Source organism: Anolis sagrei, chromosome 3, assembly GCF_037176765.1.
Source record: "Anolis sagrei isolate rAnoSag1 chromosome 3, rAnoSag1.mat, whole genome shotgun sequence".
Taxonomy (NCBI): Eukaryota; Metazoa; Chordata; class Lepidosauria; order Squamata; family Dactyloidae; genus Anolis; species Anolis sagrei.
The window spans coordinates 105,860,216-105,884,054 of record NC_090023.1 but is presented as its reverse complement, the minus strand read 5'-3'; the positions used below and the strand labels follow the sequence as shown (position 1 = coordinate 105,884,054).

Below are 23,839 nucleotides of genomic sequence, written 5' to 3'. Positions count from 1 at the left end.
AACTAGCTAAACAAAAAGAAACATGTTGGAGTTTCAATGGAAATTATTCTTAGATCACCAAATATAGGATTGAGGCCATAGAGGTTTTTTTTTAATTATATAAGAATGTCCAATTCTATTCTCATTTATCTCAGTGAGATAAAGTCACAATTAAATTATCTTGGTGCTATACTTGGTGCAGCAGTGTTCCTCCAGCCCTTCATGTATATTAGACTACGACGTTCATCATTCCCATACACAATAACCTTAAATTAGACACTGGTTTCTCCTATCAATTTTCCACTATTTATTATGATTAATAATAATAATAATAATAATAATAATAATAATAATAATCTTTATTTATACCCCACCACCATCTCTCCAGAGGGGACTTGGGGCGGCTAACATGAGGCCAGGTCCAAAATCATACCACATAATAAACACACAATAACAAAATACATCAAACAATATGTGAAATAACAACATGGGAGGAGTTTCATGTTGTGCTAGCTCCAACGGAGTGAGCACACTTCTACCACGGTTGGGTGACACTTCCCCTGTGTGATGGGGAAGCATCGCTACACCGCAGAGGTGCATGGGGTGACAGAGTTTCCCCACGTACTTGCCGTCTCGCCACACTTGCTAGCAAAAGGGCTCCGAGGGGGGCGGGGGGGTTGATAAGGTCCTTCACCCCATCCTGGAATAACCTAGAAGAAGCACTGAGAGCCTCTACACTCTTCCCTGGTAATGCTTCTGGTCTTTTTGAATGCCTTGGGGGGTGGGGGCAATAGTGGCTGCAACAGTGACTTTTTGGCGCTTCTAAGCAAAGGCGGATTGAAAGAATAAAGGAGGTTTTTGCTTCTTTAATCTCATCTTTTGCCACTTTTCTCAGAGAAGGATACGGTTTCTTTTTTAAATAAAAGAGTTAATACCATACCTTAATTGTTATCACATAAAAAAGGAACCGCCTCTTTGTCTAAGTAGAGAGATGAAAGGCCTGGGTAGGAAAACGAGGGAGTGACACCATGGATGATGCTGACACTTTTCCCTCCCTCTGTAGAATGGCACTTGATTTACCCACAAGTCATAACAAAACTCATAATTTTGGCTTCAAAAACCTCCCTTAACTTGTATATGAGATCAACTTATACAGAAGTATATACAATACATTCTGATCATGTTGGAGGTCAAGTTGCCCAACATGGCCAGGCATGCACTCCAAGGCCAGGCAAATCTTTACTGCAGGGTTATCAGACCTCTCCTCTAGTAGACAGGACACAACTAGCATTTTAAAATTCCCTTTGTTGCTCATGTCACCTGGGGCCCTTCCCCACAGCCATACAGCCCAGAATATTAAGGCAGGAAATCCCACAATATCTGCTTTGAACTGGAATATATGGCAGTGTGGATTCAGATATCCAGTTCAAAGCAGACATTGTGGGATTTCCTGCCTTGATATTCTGGGTTATATGGCTGTGTAGAAGTGCCCCTGGATATCTTTACTCTTAGTGAAGCAAGTTGTCAAAGAAGGAAGGAAGGAAGAGGACTTGCCTATTCTTTGGCTCATTTGGGAAACTCCTCTGACCAATTGGGCTCTGTCCATTTTCAAGTGTTTGCTACTCCCTCATTTCAAAAACAGTATGCAAAGCAAAAAAACCACTTGAAATCAACCTGGCTTTAAAAAAAATCTGACAAAATGATCATTTAAATCTATATGAATTTATCTATTTTGTGCTTTGTTAGGGCTCTTCCATACATCTATATAACCCGGAATATAAAGGCAGAAAATTCCACAATATCTGCTTTGAACTGGGTTATCTGAGTCCACACTACCATATATTCCAATTCAAAGCAGAAAATGTGGGATTTTGTTCAGCTATGTGGATGGGGCCCTGAATACAAGAATTACATTTCCAGTCAACTACCTCAGGATGCTTTCAAATAAGGACTCCTTGTGGAAAATATTAACAGGAATTATATTGCTCTTACAATTTTCCTAGAGTTTTCCCGTATGATGGGTAAACAAGTTAGAAGACATTGACCAAAACATTATTTTTAAAATATAATGCATTGCTATGCAATTATTTCAAAGAAACCAATTGCAAAAGTCTACAAATATGTTTTAGAAATAAGAAGTAAATGTTAATTGTTACGCTAGAAAAAACAACAATGCTACAACTTTTTATTTGAAAAAATAATGTTACCTCTTTGTTAGTTTTGTGTTATTTTCTTTAGATTTAATCACTTCCAGCTTTAAATTACATTACAATACAATATATTGCTTCTACATTTACTTTAGATATTACACTACAGTATTTTCCTTCCAACTTTACTTTAGATTGTTTCACATTACTTCCAACTTTGCTTTAGATTCCTATAGGTGGCCCTCACCATATAAAAGCACTTGCTACAGTTAAAGTGAAGTGGTTCAATAAAAGCCTGGTCAGTATATACCTTTTTCTGGTCCAAAAAAAACAAAAACAAAAAGCTGAAGCAGTGTGAAACCACAGGGAAGTTACAAATCTGACCCTGAAACAGAAGTACGCAAATCTCTACACTCTATGTATCAACTACAAAATATTCAAAATGAACACATACTCTTCCCACTGATTGACATTTTGAAGTCATCAGGTATTGATCAAGTCTCATTTTTCATTGATGCTTGCCATAAATGTGCCTTTCACATTCACTGGGGTTAGGGACACTGGACTTCTGCAAATGTGAAAAACCACAAATAAAAGCCAGCTATCTGTTGACCTGAGAAAACACCTCCCTACAAATCTATAGGTCCTCCAACATGAATTTGGAAAACATATGTCAGAGGTGTTTTGGTAAAAGTTGAGTATAGAATTGGACTGAAAATCTAGAGTTTCCTATAGAGGTCTTCGCCCTATGTCCTTCAGAGGTCAATTACCATAAAATCATATTGGAGGACCTTGTGATTCCTAGGGAGAACATTTTAATCAAATCTGTGAATCTGTAAATAATCAAATCTGTAAAAGTCAGCTCTGCAATTGTGGAAGGCCAACTTTATAGCTATTGGCTGTAAAATTCTATCATAATACAGGTTGGTCACCAAATGCAGCACACTACAACATATTGAGCTTTCACTTCCTATAAATATACTTTTTTCCCTCTAGAGAGGGCCTCAGTACTCTAAGGTACCAGATCCTGTTTGATCTTGGAAGCTAAGCAGGATCAGACCTGTTTAATACTTGGCTAGGAGACCACCTATGAATCCCAGGTACTGTAGGGATATTTCACAACTCAAAGTGCTGGCTTTAGCCTTTAAAGCCCTAAACGGTTCTGGCCTGACCTATCTGTCCGAACGCATCTCCTCCTATGAACCAGTTAGGACGTTAAGATCGTCTGAGGAGGCTCTGCTCTCGGTCCCGCCGGCTTCACAAGCACGCCTGGCGGGGATGAGAGACAGGGCCTTCTCAGTAGTGGCCCCCCAGCTGTGGAACGCCCTTCCTACAGACATTAGATCGCCCCCCTCCCTCCTTATTGACATTCAGGAAGAGAGTGAAGACCTGGCTCTTTGAACAGGCTTTCAACTAAGCAGTACAATTTATTGATTATTGGAATATGGATTAATGGACAACGATATCAGATGCTGATTCTATTTATGAGTCGTGATGGATTGTTGTTTTCCTGTATTTTTGTATTGATGTTCTGATGTTAATTAATGGATATTACTGTTTTAAATGATTAATGATTTTGTACTGTATTGTTGATACTGGTTGTTAACCGCTCTGAGTCGCCTGATGGCTGAGAAGAGCGGTATACAAGTGAAGTAAATAAATAAATAAATAAATAAATAATAAATATTTCAGAGGCAGGATCTGGAAAAACTGCCTTTAAATATTTCTTGCCTAAGAAAACCCTATGAAATTCATGGAGTTCCCACAAATTGATAGATTACTTGAAGAAGCATGCGTGCATGCACAGAGAGAGCAAAACAGAAAATAAACTTTCTACCAAATCTGAGTATTGGGATTCCCTAATAAATAAATAGATATACTCTGATTCAATTTGCTTATTCAGATAGAATCATAGATGAGACCTCATGGGCCATCCAGTCCAACCCCCTGCCAAGAAGCAGTACAATTGCATTCAAAGCACCCCTAACAGATGGCCATCAAGCCTCTGTTTTAAAGCCTCCATAGAAGGAGCCTCCACCACACTTCAGGGTAGAGGGTTCCACTGCTGAACAGCTCTCACTGTTAGGAAGTTCTTCCTAATATTCAGGTTGAATCTCCTTTCCATTGTTACGCATCCTAGTCTCCAGGGCAGCAGAAAACAAGCTTGCTCCCTCCTCCCTATTTATTTGTTTGTTTGTTTGTTTGTTTACTTTATTTATATACCGCTTTTCTCAGCCCTCAGGCGACCTATGACCTCCCCTCACATATTTATACATGGTTGTCATATCTCCTCTCAGTTTTCTCTTCTACAAGCTAAACATGCCCAGCTATTTAAGCCGATCCTCATAGGACTTTTTCTCCAGACACTCCAGCTTGTCAATATCTCTCTTCAATTGTGGTGCCCAGAGTTGGACACAGTAATCCAGATGGGAGGACAGTGGCGGTATTGAGGAGTTATCTATTACTCCGTTGCCATGGACCGACCATCACCTGATCAGGTTTAGACTCACTGCACCCCATAATCTCTGCAGGGGTGGAGGACCCATTAAGAAGTTCCGCCCTAGGAGACTTATGGATCCGAATGGATTCCTGACGGCTCTTGGGGATTTTCCCGCCACCTCGGTTGGTGATCCTGTTGATGCCCTGGTGTCCCTCTGGAATGGGGAGATGACTAGGGCAATAGACACGATTGCTCCGGAACGTCCCCTCTCAAGTAGCCGAGCTAAACCAGCTCCTTGGTTCAACGAGGAGCTGGCAGCGATGAAGCGAAGGAAGAGGAGACTAGAGCGCATGTGGCGTTCGGACCCGAGCAAGTCAAATCGAACACGGTTTGTTGCCCTTCTAAGGGCATATGCCGCGGCAATAAAGGCGGCAAAGAAATCTTTCTTTGCGGCCAATATTGTGTCTGCAAAGAACCGTCCGGCTGAGTTGTTTCGAGTTGTCAGAGGTCTATTAAATCCCACCGTTCCGGATGGGAACCCTGACAACTCGACGGCCCGCTGTGAAGCATTTGCTCGGTTCTTTGCGCTTTGATCCGTTCTGCCCTGGATACCATGTTAACGGCGATCTATGAGGATGTAACACGAGCACCTGCTTGTCCGATTTTGATGGATTCATTTCAATTGGTGAAACCCGAGGATGTGGACAAGATACTTGGAGGAATGAGGGCAACCACATGCATCCTAGACCCCTGCCCATCCTGGCTTCTAAAGGAGGCCAGAGGGGGATTGGCCGAGTGGGTGAAGGTGGTGGTTAATGCCTCCCTTCGGGAAGGCAGCATTCCAGCGAGCTTAAAACAAGCTGTAATAAAACCGCTGTTGAAAAAACCATCACTGGACCCCACTCAATTCGTCAACTATCGGCCTGTTTCCAATCTCCCCTTTTTGGGCAAAGTCCTGGAACGTGTGGTGGCCTCACAACTCCAGGTATTCTTGGTAGACACGGATTATCTGGATCCGGCAAAGTCTGGCTTTAGGCCGGGACATGGTACCGAGACAGCCTTGGTCGCCTTACTGGATGATCTGCGCCGGGAGCTAGACAGGGGGAGTGTGTCCCTGTTGGTTTTGCTGGACCTCTCAGTGGCCTTCGATACCGTCGACCACGGTATCCTACTGGGACGCCTCGCAGGAATGGGCCTTGGTGGCACTGTTTTGCAGTGGCTCAGGTCCTTCCTAGAGGATCGTACCCAGAAGGTGTTGCTGGGGGCCAACTGCTCGACCTCACAACCATTGCCTTGTGGGGTCCCGCAGGGTTCTATACTGTCCCCCATGTTGTTTAACATCTACATGAAGCCGCTGGGGGAGATCATCCGTAGTTTCGGGGTGCGGTGTTATCTGTACGCAGATGATGTCCAACTCTGTCACTCCTTCCCACCTACTACTAAGGAGGCTGTTCAGGTCCTGAACCAGTGCTTGACCGCTGTATCGGACTGGATGAGGGCTAACAAATTGAAACTGAATCCAGACAAGACAGAGGCACTCCTGGTCAGTCGAAAGGCCGAACAGGGCATAGGGTTACAGCCTGTGCTGGATGGGGTTACACTCCCCCTGAAGATGCAGGTTCGCAGCTTGGGTGTGATCCTGGATTCATCGCTGAGCCTGGAACCCCAGGTTTCGGCGGTGACCAGGGGAGCATTTGCACAACTAAAACTTGTGCGCCAGCTGTGCCCGTACCTTGGGAAGTCTGACTTGGCCACAGTAGTCCACGCTCTAGTTACATCCCGCATAGATTACTGCAATGCGCTCTATGTGGGGTTGCCTTTGAAGACGGCCCGGAAGCTTCAAATGGTCCAGCGTGCAGTAGCCAGGTTGCTAACAGGAGCGGCGCTCAGGGAGCACACAACTCCTCTGCTGCACCAGCTCCACTGGCTGCCAGTTTGCTACCGGGCCCAATTCAAAGTGCTGACTTTAGCCTATAAAGCCCTCAACGGTTCTGGCCCAGCCTACCTATCCGAACGCATCTCTTCCTACGAACCCTCCAGGAAGTTAAGATCATCTGAGGAGGCCCTGCTCTCGATCCCGTCTGCTTTGCAAGCATGCTTGGCGGGGACGAGAGACAGGGCCTTCTCTGTGGTGGCCCCTCAGCTGTGGAACTCCCTGCCTAGGGATATTAGATCAGCCCCCTCCCTCCTGACCTTTCATAAGAGAGTGAAAACCTGGCTCTTCAAGCAGGCATTCGGAACCCCGGAATAGATAGTCAAGCTTGAGATGGAGAATGACCCAGGAACGGCCAAGACGATGAAATGGACGAGGATTGGAATGAGAGGATATAGCTCTTTTTAAATTGTTATTGCACTGTATTGCACTGTCTTTTTTGTCTAATTGCACTTAACTGTTTTTGCTTTTGTATTGTATTGATGGCATCGAATTGTGCCGATATGTAGACCGCCCTGAGTCGCCTGCGGGCTGATATGGGCGGGATATAAGTGATGTAAATAAAATAAATAAATAAATAAATGTAGTCTAACCAAGGCAGATTTTTTGTTTCAAAACTCTGGATGAAAACCTAAGTCTCCCTTTAGTTAGTTTTATTCTTTCAGTAATGTCCTCTCTATTCTAAAATTTGGGAAGATATGAAGAATTTGTCAAACAATGAGTTTCACCGCCAAGAGTGAATTTGAACCTTGGCTTTCATGAGTCAAGTCCAACACTCCGGGTCCTTCTACATTCGAGAACTGATGCAGTTTGATGCGCCTTTAAATGCCATAGCTCAATGCTATGCAGTCATGGTAGCTGTAGTTCGATGTAGCACCACCAGTGGAAAAGGTTAAAGACCTTCTAAACCACAACTCTCATCATTCCATAGCATTGAGCCATGGCAGTTAAAATGGTGTCAACGTGCATTAATTCTGTGCCATTATATGGTTAATGAAAGCCAGCAAGTACACTGGATATTACTTCATATGACTGCCTACCATATGACTTTCTAGCTGCAAGCTGGATTCTGCACCCAGATGTGAGCCTGACTGGCTGGAAGATATATTTCATCCAAAGTGTCACTTAGCTCTAATGAGATTTGTCTTGCTTACAGTATCCAAGCTCTGGGTAAAAATCTATATAAATAAAAATGTAATGTCAGATGTGGGATTAACATAACCCAAAAACCACTGGGAGAATTGACACAATACACCTATCAGGCCAGCAAGTGACCATCACTCATAAAAACACTGAAAAACACAGAGGAAGAGACTTAATAAGCTAAAAAATAAAAAAAATACATTACAACGCTTGCACTAACCCACATATATACACACAGAAAACACATGTACATAGACTGAGCCACAGCAATGCGTGGCAGGGGGTGGCTAGTAATAGATAAAACTGTACTATGTCAGTTCAGCAAAGCACAATCAGCTCATCTTATTAACACTAGCAGATATATCACAATTCCATTTTATTGTTTTGGAGTGGGATTCAGTAAACGGGAGAAGAAAAGTACATGCTAACAGTCACAATGGTAGGGTGGTTTGAGCATCAGACAAAATCTTTAGCAGGGTTCAATTCACCATTTGGCTAAGGAAATCCACCGAGTTCTTTGGTCAAGTCACACATTTTCAGCCCCAGAAAATCCCTTTATAGGTTCATCTTAGGGTCACTATAAGTCAGAAATGACTTGAGGGTGCACAACTACAAGAACTATATGATATCTGAAGATAACATTTTACTGTTAGAAGTTGCTGTTTTTTCATTAATACTATACAATTGGGGGCTGGGGAGGACTACCCCTACTTATACGCAGAATCATCAGTATTAATAGTATAGAGCTGACTTGGTGTGTTAATTTGACTATTGGACTAGGAGTCTGGAAGGCTAGGGTTCTAATCCCCATTCAGCCATGGAAATCCACTGGGTGAGCTTGGGCGAGTCAGAATCTCTCAGCCTCAGAGGAAGGCAATAGCCAACTCCTGAAGGAAGGTCACCATTAGTTGGAAATGTGACATAACACCAATAGCTTTTACTCCTACAAAAACTGCTTTGTTTCTCTTTCATGCATACCAAGGATAATGATATTGCATGCATAAAAGTTCTATACCTTTTCTTGATATATTTAGGGTAACATCATTTTAACCTGTGGCTGCCTCTTTTTCTCAGTGACAGGCTGGCGAAATCCTAGACGTCAAAATGACAGAACGCTTTGACTGCCATTACTGCAAGGAGACTCTGTTTGGCAAGAAGTATATCCTGAGGGAGGACAACCCCTATTGCATCAAGTGCTACGAGAGCCTGTACTCCAACACCTGTGAGGAATGTAAAAAGCCAATTGGCTGTGATTGTAAGGTACCTGGAATGTGCCTTTCACTGAACTAATTCTTTGGTCAAATGTCTTACACTGCACACATGTTGGCTAAATCACCTGTGGAACAACTCAACCCTATGTGATGTTGCAGATTTATTGGGTGTTTTTACAGACCTAGAAAATTCATTGAGAAGATGTATGTTTTCAGATTTGGGTCTGTAGAACCACAGGTACTGGTCCTACGGGTATAGGGATTGCAATGTATACTTGTTTTACACTGAGATAATCTTGTTGGTGAAAATATTCTCCCTTTCTTTTCTTTTCTTTTCTTTTCTTTTCTTTTCTTTTCTTGTCTTCTTTCTTTCTTTCTTTCTTTCTGGATTTTCCCCTTCTCTCTGAATAATTTATTTGCTGCTCTGAATTTTTGGCCTCAAAGAATTTATTGACTGCCACCATCAATACTGGGAAACACAAATACAGGCTGAATATCCCTTATCCAAAATGCTTGGGATCAGATTGTTTTCAGATTTTGGAATATTTACACATACATAAATAGATTTATTGGAGACGGGACCCAAGACTAATCCACAAACATTCATTTATGGTTCTTATATACCTTATACACATATCCCAATGGTAATTTTATATACAATAATTTAAATAATTTGGTGTATTAAAAAAAGTCTGGGTACAGTAAACCATTAGAAAGCATTGGTTACACTATTTCAATTACCCATGTAGGATATTTGGAAATCCAGGTTTATTTTATGTTTTAAAAACCTCCAAAGATCTAGACTTTTCAGTAAGGTCTGGATCTTTGCAGTTGTGGGAGGTGTGGACTGCCCATGGGATCACCATCCATGATCCCAGGACCAGTCCACACAGAAATCCTGTCTCTGTGGGCTCATGAAACCCATGGAGGAGGAATGGTGGGTTTTATCCTTCCATTCTTCTCTCCCCCTTTAGCCTTAAAATATTAGAAATAGGCTGCTTACCAAGCTTGGTGGGTTCTCTTTACTCTATTGTCATTCTAAAGGACACAACTGAGGTTTTGAGAGTGGAGGGGGAAATTCCCCCTTGAAAGCTCCATATATCATTTAGAGGCAAAGGGTTGGTAAGGAGCCTATTTTTAAAAATATTTTAAAAACTAAAAACTCCAGGCTTAAGGAGCCTATTTTTCAAAATATTTTAAACACTAAATGAGGGTGAGGGAGGGCAGAGGCCTGGTGAGTATTGTGAATCGGCACAGATGGGAATATGGTCATCCCCTCACCAAAAGGTGAGGTTTTGGCCCCGTGTGGACAGCAAATATGCAGGGAACTGGATATTTCAATTCTGGTTCACTTCACATTTTCTACAGTGTGGAAGCACCCTGAGGTTTTTTTAAAACTGAACTCCAAGGTACTTTACGTCAACTGGCCTCCAAAGCTCCAAGACTAACAATGAACCCCCACCCCAAGTTTAGGAACTGGTTTGGAAGGGTAAGGTGGAGCAAGAAAAATAATTCTAGCAAAAGTGTGAATTCTTTCATCTCCCACATCAATTTTGGTTTGATGCCTTTAAAATAAAAACAACAACAACAATCTCAGGCAATCTGCTCACAGATTTCTCATATCTTGTGTGGATCTGTCCAATAACTAATCAGCGAAACACTCTAGTACCAGAATATCAAGGCAGAAAATCCCACAATATCTGCTTTGAACTGGATTATCTGAGTCCACACTGCCATATATTCCAGTTCAAAGCAGAAAATGTGGGGTTTTATTCAGCTGTGTGGAAGGAGCCCAAGATAAATTCCAAAGCCCATATTGTGGCATTGCTCTTCTTAAGGCAAATAGAAAAGCACAATCTATGCAAGTTTTTTAAAAAAGAAAGCTGTGTTGGTCAAAGCTTGCAAGATAATTTTGTGTATTACAAAAATAAGGACTTTACACTAAATACTGGCAGAAGGTTCTACTTCATCTGTACATCTCCCTGATGTTTTGCACTACACAGAAGTAAATCCGAAGAAAACCAAAATAGAACCAGAAACAAACCAGTACTGTGCAACAATTCCTGGAGCTAGCAGGCAAAAAAGGAGGTAGCAATTTCTCTCCAAAGTTTACTTTTTGACACTCAAGAATCTCTAAGCTTGGCCCAACTTCAACAAAATCTCAGAGCACGAAATTAATCAGATGAACTTTTCAACTCTGATGGATGGATTTGGGGAGAGTAATGTTATCTGATGTCTCCGTGTTTTTAAACAAGGTTTTCTACAAGGGCAGATGAAATATGGGATAGCATTTTTATATGCCAGAAGTTGTTGGAGGGTGTTTTTCTTGTGAAGGATTAAGAAAATATTCCTGTGCGAAGAACGGCACACATACATGCTTGCTTGCAGCCTGACTCACACAGCACAAGAAAACTGATAACAGTAAGGGAAGAATAAAAAGCATATATGCTCCAGTATACTATTATCTTTGTAATGACACGTTTAGAACTATCAAAATATTGTGATACCCAAGCATTTGTCAATAAATACCCACTCTTCTGCGTATGTATGTTGTAAGGGAAGACTCTTTATGCCTGATGGTGCTACCATGCACCAAGAATGGGTAATGGCTCTGATGCATTCTGCCCACCCATTTTTCATGGTTTCTGTGGATCTTACTTCCAAATTTAGCAGCAAAACATCTCCTATATTTTAAAACAAAAGTGCATGGGAAGTGTGCATCATGTTTTCAAGACAATGCATACCTCTTTAAAAGAATTTATGTTTTAAATCAAGGTGTTTGCTTGCTAGTCACAGTACTGAAAAGTGGAGGTGTACTTCCAGCAGTGCAACAACACAATTCAGTGTTGTTGCATTGCTGGAAGTACACCTCCACTTTTCAGTAGTTTTTAATGGCATGTTGTGTATATGTGTGTGTCTGTTGCAACCAGTGAGCTGCTGTGGGTGTTAAATTCATTCCAATGTGTATTTATTTATCATGTCAGGGGCAGACCAGACAGTTGCATTGTATTTTTTAACAAACAAACAAACAGACAGACAGACAGACAAAACACAAAGTTTGCAAGGTTTGTAGTTGATTAAATGTCCTTTGATCAGGAGCTGGCCACTTGGAGTGCCTCTGGTGTTGCTGCAAGAAGGTCCTCCATTGTGCATTCCAATGTGTGACCTGCCAGAGTTGTCCACCACAGTCTATGTGTGTGTGTGTGTGTAGCATGGCCAACTTATTTTTGATCGCTCACTCATTTTAAGATCCCTTTCCAAATTCACCAACGATCGCTGTCCTTTAGAAAATTCCATGTCAATGAGGCTGGATCTACACTGTGCGCCAGCTGCGCCCGTACCTTGGGAAGTCTGACTTGGCCACGGTAGTCCACGCTCTGGTTACATCCCGTTTAGACTACTGCAACGCTCTCTACGTGGGGTTGCCTTTGAAGACAGCTCGGAAGCTCCAACTAGTCCAACGCTCAGCAGCCATGATTTTAACAGGAGCAGAGCGCAGGGAGCATACAACCCCCCTGTTGCGCCAACTCCACTGGCTACCGATCTGCTACCGGGCTGAATTCAAAGTGCTGGCGTTGGCCTTTAAAGCCCTAAACAGTTCTGGCCCAAGCTACCTATCCGACCGCATCTCTGCCTATGAACCCACCAGGACTTTGAGATCTTCCAGGGAGACCCTGCTCTCGATCCCGCCTGCTTCTCAAGCTCGGCTGGCAGGGACGAGAGATAGGGCCTTCTCGGTGGTGGCTCCTTGGCTGTGGAACGCCCTTCCTACGGACATTAGACTAGCACCATCTCTAATGGTATTCCGCAAAAAAGTGAAGACCTGGCTGTTTGAGCAGGCGTTCCAATAATTAGTGCAATGATTGGTTAATGAACACTGGAATGGAACAATGGATGACGAGTCTGGAACATGTTTTTGATGACAAGACGACAGTGAATGGGTATTGTAGTAACTGTTTATTAATTGTGTAATGTGTTAGGTTGTTAACTGTTTCTATACTGTAGCACTGAATTTTTGCTGTTCGTATTTGTTGTGAACCGCTGTGAGTCGCCTTCGGGCTGAGAACAGCAGTATATAAGTAAGGTAAATAAATAAATATATAACCTAGTTTCTGAATCCAGATTATCTACTTTAAACTTGATTATATGAGTCCACACTGCCAGATAATCCAGTTCAAAGCAAATAATCTGGATTCGGAAACTGGGTTATATATCATTATTGATGGGGCCTGAGTCTCATAAAAGTCAAGGATCATAGAATCATAGAATCATAGAATCAAAGAGTTGGAAGAGACCTCATGGGCCATCCAGTCCAACCCCCTGCCAAGAAGCAGGAATATTGCATTCAAATCACCCCTGCCAAATGGCCATCCAGTCTCTGCTTAAAAGCTTCCAGAGAAGGAGCCTCCACCACACTCAGGGGCAGAGAGTTCCACTGCTGAACGGCTCTCACAGTCAGGAAGTTCTTCCTCATGTTCAGATGGAATCTCCTCTCTTGTAGTTTGAAGCCATTGTTCCGCGTCCTAGTCTCCAAGGAAGCAGAAAACAAGCTTGCTCCCTCCTCCCTGTGGCTTCCTCTCACATATTTATACATGGCTATCATATCTCCTCTCAGCCTTCTCTTCTTCAGGCTAAACATGCCCAGTTCCCTAAGCCGCTCCTCATAGGGCTTGTTCTCCAGACCCTTGATCATTTTAGTCGCCCTCCTCTGGACACATTCCAGCTTGTCAATATCTCTCTTGAATTGTGGTGCCCAGAATTGGACACAATATTCCAGGTGTGGTCTAACCAAAGCAGAATAGAGGGGTAGCATTACTTCCTTAGATCTAGACACTATGCTCCTATTGATGCAGGCCAAAATCCCACTGGCTTTTTTTGCCGCCACATCACATTGTTGGCTCATGTTTAACTTGTTGTCCACGAGGACTCCAAGATCTTTTTCACACGTACTGCTCTCGAGCCAGGCGTCACCCATTCTGTATCTTTGCATTTCGTTTTTCCTGCCAAAGTGGAGTATCTTGCATTTGTCACTGTTGAACAAATGCAAGATACTCCACTTTGGCAGAAAAAATGAAATCCTATGCAAAGAACCAAAAACAGTGTGCTTTTTCCTACATTCTGTTTAGCAACAGTCAAATAAAGGGCAAGTGTACAAAAGACACATGAAAAAGAGGAAATGGAACTGGCATGGAGCCAGGCATGTCCCCCCCCCCCCCCCCCCCAAATTCTCATGGTGGTTCGTGAAAAGGCCTTACTGGTGCATTATTTAAACTGTTATGTTTATTTATATCGTGATCTGATCACCATACTCAATATATCCCATATGCATGGGGGTATGGGGGTAATGATACAAAAGGTTTGCTAGGGTAGACCCTCTTTCACTCAGACTCAGCCCCCCCTGAAACTCAGCCCCCCCGAACCCCCCCTGAAAAAAACTCAGCCCCCCCCCCAAAAAAAAATCGAAATCCTGGCTACGGGCCTGCATGGAGCACTAGTTCTTAGTTTATGTTTTTAAAACCAAGTTTTACTATTTGGGTTGGGAGTTCTATAAATAACCAAAAAATAGAAGGAAGAGAAATTGAGAAGGAAGGATAATACAGAACAGAGCAAATAATAAGGGTTCTGGCTGTTTATGAAAACTAAGTTCTAGAAAAACAAGTGTTTATCATGCCATTTAAAAGTGAACAAGATTAAACTATTTAGATATTTTTGTCTCTTTGTTCTAAGCACTGCTTATTTTTCTTTTTCCCCCTTTAAATATTCACACTGCATACATTAACAAAACATGCCAGTATTTCTGTCAATAAATTTAGGTATATGAAACTGCAGTAATCATTTGTTCTTCAAGAAGTAGGTTTGCACAATTGGTGGTCCTCCAATTGTTGGACTTCAGCTCCATCATCCCTCACCATTTGGCTATGGTGACCGAGGCTGATGGGAAATACAGTACAATCTCTCTATCCATGAGGGATATAGTCTCAAACTTTGTGTGGATATGCAAAAAATGGATAATAGAAAACCCCATTAACATGAAGAATTTCTGTCACAAGAATGCCATAGGGTTGCGCTGGAGCTAGAAGACCGGCCCCAATCACAAAATTTTAAGATGAGGGTCTGACAATGAAAAAGGTAGTAGGGGAAAAAAGACCACTTTCCAGATGTACAGACTCAATCAAGGAAGCCACAGGTGGCCTGAAACCCCAGCTACACTGCCATATAATCCAGTTTCTGAATGCAGATTAACTACACTGAACTGGACAGTATGGCAGTGTAGATTCATATAACCTAGTTCAAAACAATTAATCTGCAGTCTGAAACTGGATTATATGGCAGTGTAGAACCAGCCTGAGTTTGCAGGACTTAAGATGTGCTGTTGATTACTGAGTGACTTGGAGGTCTTTCATTCATAGGGTCACCATAATTCAAGTCAACATTTATGGCAGCTAACCAGAAATGATATCTAAATTTACATCTAAACTTGTAAATTAGCACATGCCATTTCCCTGCATGCTGTTTTTGGATCAGTGTCAGGACGGGACTATAATACTGCACACTGTGTATTCAAAAAAGCAAGACGAATGATAGATTCATGGCCCTGCTCCATGCATTCACTAAGTTTTATGTTGTCTTTTTCCCTTTTGGCTTGGCAAAACTGGAGACTGAATTTAATTTTATTTGAATATGGCTTCTACTATTTTTTTCTGTCTTGATTGCTCAGTCCTTCTGCATTCTCTCATAGTTCTCTTAACACTGCAGCCAATTTGCTAAGGACATTCTGTGCTTTGGGTTTTCTTCAGGATCTATCTTACAAGGACCGACACTGGCATGAAACCTGTTTCCACTGCTTTCAGTGTAAAAACTCTTTGGTGGACAAACCATTTGCTGCAAAAGAAGAGCAACTTCTCTGTACCGAATGTTACTCAAATGAATATTCCTCCAAGTGTAACGAGTGCAAGAAGACCATCATGCCAGGTTAGAACTTGTCTGCTTTCAGAATGGGCTTTTTGTAAAATATTGGTATTTGAGGATGATTTAAAGCTCTGGCTTTAAATCATCCAATCTAAGACCTCCTAAACTCTTTTGTTTTAAACTTGCCTTTGACCCTGCTACAAGATATAAAACATGAGTGCCTATGGTTTTCCTAAACATTTCTTCACATTCTAATAGATTCCCACTGTGTTTGTAACTTGCAATAGTACCCAGTAGCTAGTACTTTTAGCTTGGAGAAGACTGCTATTAACCAGTTTTTAATATCTGAGGGGATGCTATGTGGAAGATGAAGCAAGTTTTTTTTCTGCTTTGGACATTAGAATATGAACCAATGAATCCACATTACACTGGAAAGGATTTAAGAGCAGCCTGGCAATGGAATGGGCTGCGTCAGAGAGTGCTGGATTCTCCTCCTTTGGAGGCCTTTAAATGGGCTGGATGGGCATCTTTCAGGAGTGTTTTAGTTGTGCATTCCTGCATGGTAGAGGGTTTGTCTAAATGGCCCTTGTGGCCTCTTCCCATCTATGGATTCTCTGATTCCATTGTGGGTATATTCCTTTGGTCTTCTTCATCCCCTCTCCTATCACAATCCTCTTTCTTCCCTGATGACCCTATTACTTAAACAAAGCCCATTTATTGAATGGTGTATCAATACTTTGGAATCCCATCGATTCAAAAGTTGGAATGGACAATTGCAGGAATAGGCAGAATACATTTCTCCAGATGTTTTTGCATGTCGGTTATCCTAACTTCTTGTTGGCATAAATGTTGGCTAGGAATGAAGTTGCCAGAGTGAAAACTGGAAACAGTTCCTATACCTTTAACAGCTATGTTGAAGAGATATTTCAGCAGGTGTTGCTTCTCATACAGCTAGAAACACCTGCTGAAGTTTCCTCTACTATAAAACATTCTATACATTACCCAACTCCAATTTTCAATGTGACATTCTGCAAGGTTGTAGCAACTCCTGTCTAAAAGTATCTCCCTCTATGAATCATTTCAGAGGTTCAGATTCTCTGGGGAGGCCCTGCTCTTGATCTTGCCTCCTTTGCAGACACGACTGGTGGGGACGAGAGACAGGGTCTTCTTACTGGTAGCCCCTTGGCTATGGAACTATGGAACTCCTTCCCCAGTGAAATTATTTATGTATTTATTTATTTACTGCGCTTATATACCGCAATTCTCAGCCCAGGGGCGACTCACTGCGGTGTACAACATAGAAAAACAGGTGCAAAATACAAGACATAGTGTAAAAATAATTCATCATTATCAAAAACATTATCATTATCAAAAACATCCTAATCAAAACATCAAAAACATCAAACATTACTAGAAAAGCCATTCCGTGTCGTCTCATCGTCAAACCCACAATCCGATATCAATTAGATCATCTACCTCCCTCCTGACCTTCAGAAAGAAAGTGAAGACATGGATATGGGACCAAGCCTTTGGACAATAATCTGCAATGCAATAAATAGCTATGGGATAGTGCAATTTATGGTTGGAATGGCTCCTGGAATATGTCTTTGGACTGCGTGGTTTTTAAGTAATTGGTTTTAAGATTATGTTTTAATTCTTGATTTTAATGTATATGTGTTGATTTTACCCTATGTATGTATATGTGGAATTGAATTCTTTTCCCCCAATCCTTAGACTCAAGGCATCTTGATACAGGTTGAACATCTCTTACCCAGAATTCTGAAATCCAAAATAATCCAGTATCCAAAACTGTCCATATTGGTGGCTGAGATAGTGGCACCTTTATCTTCTTCATATGTCTTGGAAACTTCTAAAATTTGGAGCAGAGCAGATACTGAAATGCATACAACTGATCCACTTTTGAAAGTAGAACAAAAGAAGTGATCTCCTGATCTCTGAAAGCTTGATTGTTCGCACCACTGCTTCATTTTCAATCATACTCTATCAAAAGCTAGCAGCTGTTCAACTTTCCAAATCACGGATTCAAAGTCCAATTAAATCTGCTTTGATCTCTTTTGTTGAACAGAATGAAATCACTTAGTTCTATATTTATACTGGATGAACTAGAGAAAAGAGATGAAAATTAACCCCCCACCCCTTCCCAAAAAAAGTTTGCAACTCTTACAAGTCAGGAAGTCGGTGTGTAATCAGTGATCATCATTGGTAATTAAAAAAACCTTTTTGAATTGCTTCGCATGTCACTTATCCTCAAGCTAATTTTTATGCTTGATGAGCCATGACATTAAAATTGGAGAGGTTCTGGTTACAAGGTAGGAAAGTATAAACCACAATTATGCAATATATTCAAAGCAGATGGCCAGAATCCATCATGTTGTTGCGGAGGAGACAGGAACCTCTCTGACCTTTCCTCTACCTCACTTCATATGAAAGAAAATGCCCTAGATTTTGCGTGCCCTAGGCTACTATACACATGGAGAAAACACAGACTTTTCTTCTTCCCTGCCCTCCAGACATCTTCCCTTTCCTGTCATACATTATTTTACTGCCCTTGATTTTATTTTTTTCCCCAACCTCTTGACCTAGTTCAAGCCTAAATTTTTCAGCATGCATTCAATATTTTTAAAGGTGTTATGTGTCCTCTTTATAACTTCAAGAGTTCATGGGACAGGAGCTCATGCTAACTGAAAGGGCCAATGACATCTTTGTTTTTTTCTCAGATCATAGAGCAGAGCTTCTTATATTTCTCCACTCAGGACCCCTTTTGGCCCAAGAAATATTTACATTACCCTGGGTATATAAGTACATAAAATAGGTATAAAGATTAACATTTGCTGATAACAACCAGGGTTTGCAAGGCTTGCTAAACAAGCTGATTTTTCTTTTTATGAAGTACAAAAGCACCTTTGCAGAGTCCACGGTAAACACTGCACAGCAGATTCACATAAATGTCTAAAACAGACACTAGATGATGTTCAGATTTTTTGAGACCCCTACATTGAACTAAAGGGACCCCATTTGGGATCTGGACTCACAGTTTAAGAGTGTGTTCACATTTTGCAATAATAGCATTTGATTTCATTTTAAGTGCAATGGTGCCATCCTATGGGATTCTGGGATTTTTAGTTTGGTTGGTCCTTAGAATACACTAGTAGTGTTGAAAAAAGTATAAAATTGTATAGTGGGAGAACGTAAATAAGAAGGGATTCCCCACCCTTAGAATATTATAACCCAGTTTAATCTGTTGAACCTAATTAGTAGCAGATTAAGGACATATAAGAAATAGTAAGACCCTGTAACCATGAAACCTATATCCATGGTTTCATTTACTCTCACCAGGAAAAATATTGTATAAGAAGTTGCTACGACCTTCAGATGATTTGATGAAATACATAATCCGCAAGTTACTATAAAGTTGTGTTAGAAGACCGAGCAAAATCCTAGAGACCATCTCTTTGGAAAATGGCCTTCCATCCCACAAGGAGAAAGGAGTTACTTAATTATCCGAACGTATCTATCTCTACGTTCCACCTTGTAATATAAGATCTACTGGGGAGGCCCTGCTCTCAGTCCCACCAACGTCTCAAATGTGTCTGGTGGGGATGAGGGACAGAGCCTTCTCGGTGATGACCCCTCACTTATGGAATTCGCTCCCCAGCGAGATTAGATTGCTGTCCCCCCTCCTTACTTTTAGGAAAAAACTAAAGATGTGGTTTTGGAGCCAGGCCTTTGGCTAGTGGGCACAGCAGCACTTTAGGCACTGAACTCGGACAACAGGATTGTTTGAAAATTGGAAATGGCTTTATGACCTGTGATTATGTGATTTGTTTTATGTGACTATGTAATTTTAATTAATATCACTGTTTAATTGTTATGTAAGGGATTTTATATTACTGTTTTATATTGTTGTTTTGATACTGTTGGCATTGAATTGTTGCCTGTGTTAGCTGCCCTAAGTCCCCCCTCGGGGGTGAGAAGGGCGGTGTAGAAATTGTCTAAATATAAATATAATATAATATAATATAAATATATATAATATAGGAGTTCCCAAACAGTGTGTTCAGTGGTCATGCTGACTGGAACACTCTGGGAGGTCCAATTTAAGGAAGGAAGGAAGGACATTGTCTAAGCTCTAGCCCTCCCCCTCCAGTATTTCCTGGAAAACTAACTGGGAATGAAAGACAGATTGCTACTTCCCCTTTTATGACAGTTAACATGAAAGTTGAATCAGAATTTCACATTGTTGTCACCCCCCGTAGGTACACGCAAGATGGAATATAAAGGAAATAGCTGGCACGAGACTTGCTTCATCTGCCATCGGTGCCAACAGCCCATTGGAACAAAGAGTTTCATCCCCAAAGACAATCAAAATTTCTGCGTCCCCTGCTATGAGAAGCAGTTTGCTATGCAATGTGTCCAGTGCAAGAAGGTATGGTTTGTTTATTCTATGTAATGTGGGAAACTATGATAAGGCATAAGCAGCACCATATCTATTCCCATTTTGATATTAAACCAAAATAGTCCACTTTAGTTTGGAACAAAAATTGAAAACTAACTCTATATCTACTTCTACTTTGAGCCAATAGTTCTGAAGTTTAAATTTACAGTGCTGTGCTGCCATTTTTCTATGGTACATGATTTACACTTCAGCTGTTTAGAAGGCCATTTGTTTTCAGATGTTGTGTTGAGATTATTAGAAAGACAATATAAATTTGCTAACAAGCGATAATAAAAAAACAGACTGTAGGCCACATATAGCCCCTCTCTGGTTATTTTCTACCTAAGGACTTAGATGCATTAATGTAACTCCCTTCCTGCCTCTGCCCCCATAAAAAATAATCCAGTTATGCTCCTGGAAATCTCCAAGAATAGTGCTTTTGGATTAAAACCTGGTAAAAAAAAACCAAAAACTCCACTTCAAGATTTTAGTCTGAATGCAATCTTATAAAATATTGCTTATAAGAAGCACGGAGTGGATAGGTTAGGTGAACAGTACATAAGCAGCAAACTAATTTGTTTATTTCTTTAAAAAATATAATTAAACAGCCAATCACTACAGGAGGAATTACTTACCGGGAGCAACCATGGCACAAGGAGTGCTTTGTATGTACTGGGTGTAAAAAACAGTTGTCCGGACAACGTTTTACTTCCCGGGATGAGTTTGCCTATTGCCTGAACTGCTTTTGCAGCCTCTATGCTAAGAAGTGTGCTGGATGCACTAATCCAATAAGTGGTAAGTATCTTCCTATCACCTTCTTCAAAAGGAGAAAGAATCATCAACATCACAAAAAAAATAATCAATAAAGCAGTTCAACATAGAGAGCAGAATGTACAATAAATTATTACAACTGACTTTGGCAATGTTTAGGGTTGTGAAAGAAGGAAATTGAGCTGAATCACTTAATGTTTAAGTCATGAAGTCATCACAGCCTCACTATACAGAACAATGCAACAATACAGAAGAAAGTGTAAAAAATTAAAATGACAAAAACTCTCCATTTTTTATTACTTTGAAAACCCAAGGTGCATTAAATTTGGGTTGACTTCAAAGAACCAGATAAAATAAAAAGACTTCAGATGTTGTTCTACAAATGCTGATGCAAGACTTTGCAAAAACCTGACCACAAGGATAACTTTTGAGTTAGTTTTACTTTTTTTCAAGAATGTCCTGTTGTAGCAATGGTTACCAATTAAAAAGAGGTAAAATAAACTTATAAGGCCACCGATTATCGCTAGTCAAAATGACTGTTTAATGCAGATACTTCATTCTGAGAGCCTGAGGAAAACATTAGGCAAACAAAAAGGTAGATATGTTTAGCAATCAAAATATGACATTTTATGAATGCCATATTTTTAAATTATAAAATTATTTCTATTCAGTTTTTTGTTATTCTTGGAATGATGATGATGCACCAATATATGAGGTACTCTCCAAAAATTACAAAAGCCCAAAAAAGGCTAAAAGATTTGGCACTATTAGCAAACTGTGTCTCAAATTCTGTTGGAAACCTCCATGATCAAAATTAGAATGACTTAATATAATGTGAAGCAGTGACTTCTAACAAAATAGATTATTCCAATACTTTGATCTGGGTGGGAATGACTGGAGTCCAGGATCCTGAATATAGAATTATTATCCATGGATACTCTGTGGGTGTCTAATTGAGAAACAACAGCTGGAATCCTATATTGCATTTACAGATATGTAAGCACTGCAGTTATGATGGTACTCATTGATTCTGAGCTAACCTAAATTCACACCTATCAGGAAGCAACTGCTGTAATGCATGGAGATCCATTCTCCATCACTTGGGAAGCAGCTACCTTTTCCATACCAACCAAGTGACCAATATCTGGTGTGACAGGCAGAAACCTTGTTGCAGTTCGCCCTTACTGGAGTTCTTTCACATATGTGAAATTGTAAATGACAGGAAGATACTTCCCAAATGACAGGGGAAACAGACCACTGTTGACTGAGGTGGCTGCTGCCTAGTAAGTGAAAAAAGGAGGACTTTCCCAGTCCCTACATAGCCCCTAAAGAATACATAGGGATCATAAATACCGTATTTAAGAGTCACAAGTGTGCAATACTAGGTTACACAGTCCTAACTGCAATACTACACATTTACGATTACATAATTTTCATATCAACAAAAATTAGGTGAGTCATTATCCAACATGGTTTCAGACGGAGATGTATCATGGTTCCTTCTAATAACCTATTTTGCTTTTTCAGGACTTGGGGGTACCAAATATATCTCCTTTGAGGAACGCCAATGGCACAACGATTGCTTCAATTGTAAGAAGTGCTCCCTGTCGTTAGTGGGCCGTGGTTTTCTTACTGAAAGAGACGATATCCTGTGCCCGGAGTGCGGGAAAGATATTTAGAAGTCATTTTTAATAGCTGTTCTTACAAATGCATATATTTTCCAAAGTGATTAATAACATTTATGGGTTGTGATTGGATGTGCAAAATGTGGTGTTTCATTGTTACATTAATTTACATATATACTCATCTGTTAAATTTCTTTCCTAGATGATAGCAATGCATTAGAGAAGGAAAGGGCATAAAGGGAGGGAAGGTGATTTTGACATGCATTCATGGATAATAAATTTAATACAGGAATCAGTTACGAGTTATTCAAACATTATTTCTTTTTAGCAGATGGATGCAGTGTAAAACGAATATACTTTTCAAAATGGGGCTTACCATGACTACTGTTTAGATAAAGAAACCTGATTATTTCATGGCAGATGTGAAGGGGATTATACGTAGGAAATACATAGAATGTTTTGTGTCTCATGCCTTAAAATAAGGGATTAAGGCTGCTGTTCTGTGCATTGTTACATTGGAATAACTCCCACTGAACTCTGTGGCATTGTCTCTAAATAAACATTCACAGGATCAAATTGCATGAAATTTAAATGGAACACATTATTCCACGATATTGCAAGATCATTGCACAAAGTATGTTTCCGGTTTCTGGTACTTGTTTGGAAATGTCACCGCACTGTGTATTTTATCAAGAAACGGTTTTTCTAACCAGCCTACTGTATTTTGGTGAAATTTGATGTTTTAAAATTTGCTTCTAATAAATATTAACATTTAGGAAAAGGTTGTGTTTAACTTTTTTGTTTAACATGTGGAATTCATACAAATAGCAGAGAATATCCCCGGCTGTCTCATAAAAAAAAGTGGGGGAGGACATTTTTCAGTTTCCTATAGCAGGCATCATTGAGATCGTGACAAAAAAGCACTTTTAGATGCTAACAGCTAAGTGGTTGACTATTCCTTGCATAAACACAAATTGCCCAATTTCCTCAAATATTAGGCAACAATGGACGGCATGCACAGTGCTACATTCCAGCTCCAAATAGTTGCAACACGATATCTTTGATGCTAATGGAAAATGGCAGCAGCATCTTGTTCAATGTACTTGCACAGCAAATAAACCCAAGCACTAGTCAGAACATCAGACAGGAAATCTTCAAACTTATTCTGCTACACATTGGCACTCCTAAGGTTGGTATCCTTTTTCTCCCAAGCGAAAATAAAGTT

General features: G+C 40.6%; 1 protein-coding gene across 4 annotated transcripts in view; it reads left to right on the top strand.

Moving 5' to 3' along the window:
* FHL2 (four and a half LIM domains 2) overlaps window positions 1-23,395 on the top strand; it is a 42,168-nt gene extending 18,773 nt beyond the window's left edge. For 3 of the 4 annotated variants that reach the window (XM_060769717.2, XM_067466837.1, XM_060769716.2), the window contains exons 2-6: window positions 8,717-8,902; window positions 15,651-15,825; window positions 20,040-20,209; window positions 20,827-21,013; window positions 22,517-23,395. In XM_060769717.2, coding sequence (XP_060625700.1) covers window positions 8,747-8,902; window positions 15,651-15,825; window positions 20,040-20,209; window positions 20,827-21,013; window positions 22,517-22,668 — 840 coding nt within the window. In that variant the 5' untranslated portion in view covers window positions 8,717-8,746 and the 3' untranslated portion in view covers window positions 22,669-23,395. The other variant, XM_067466838.1, reaches the window with a different exon arrangement.
* The last annotated feature ends 444 nt before the right edge of the window (window positions 23,396-23,839 follow it).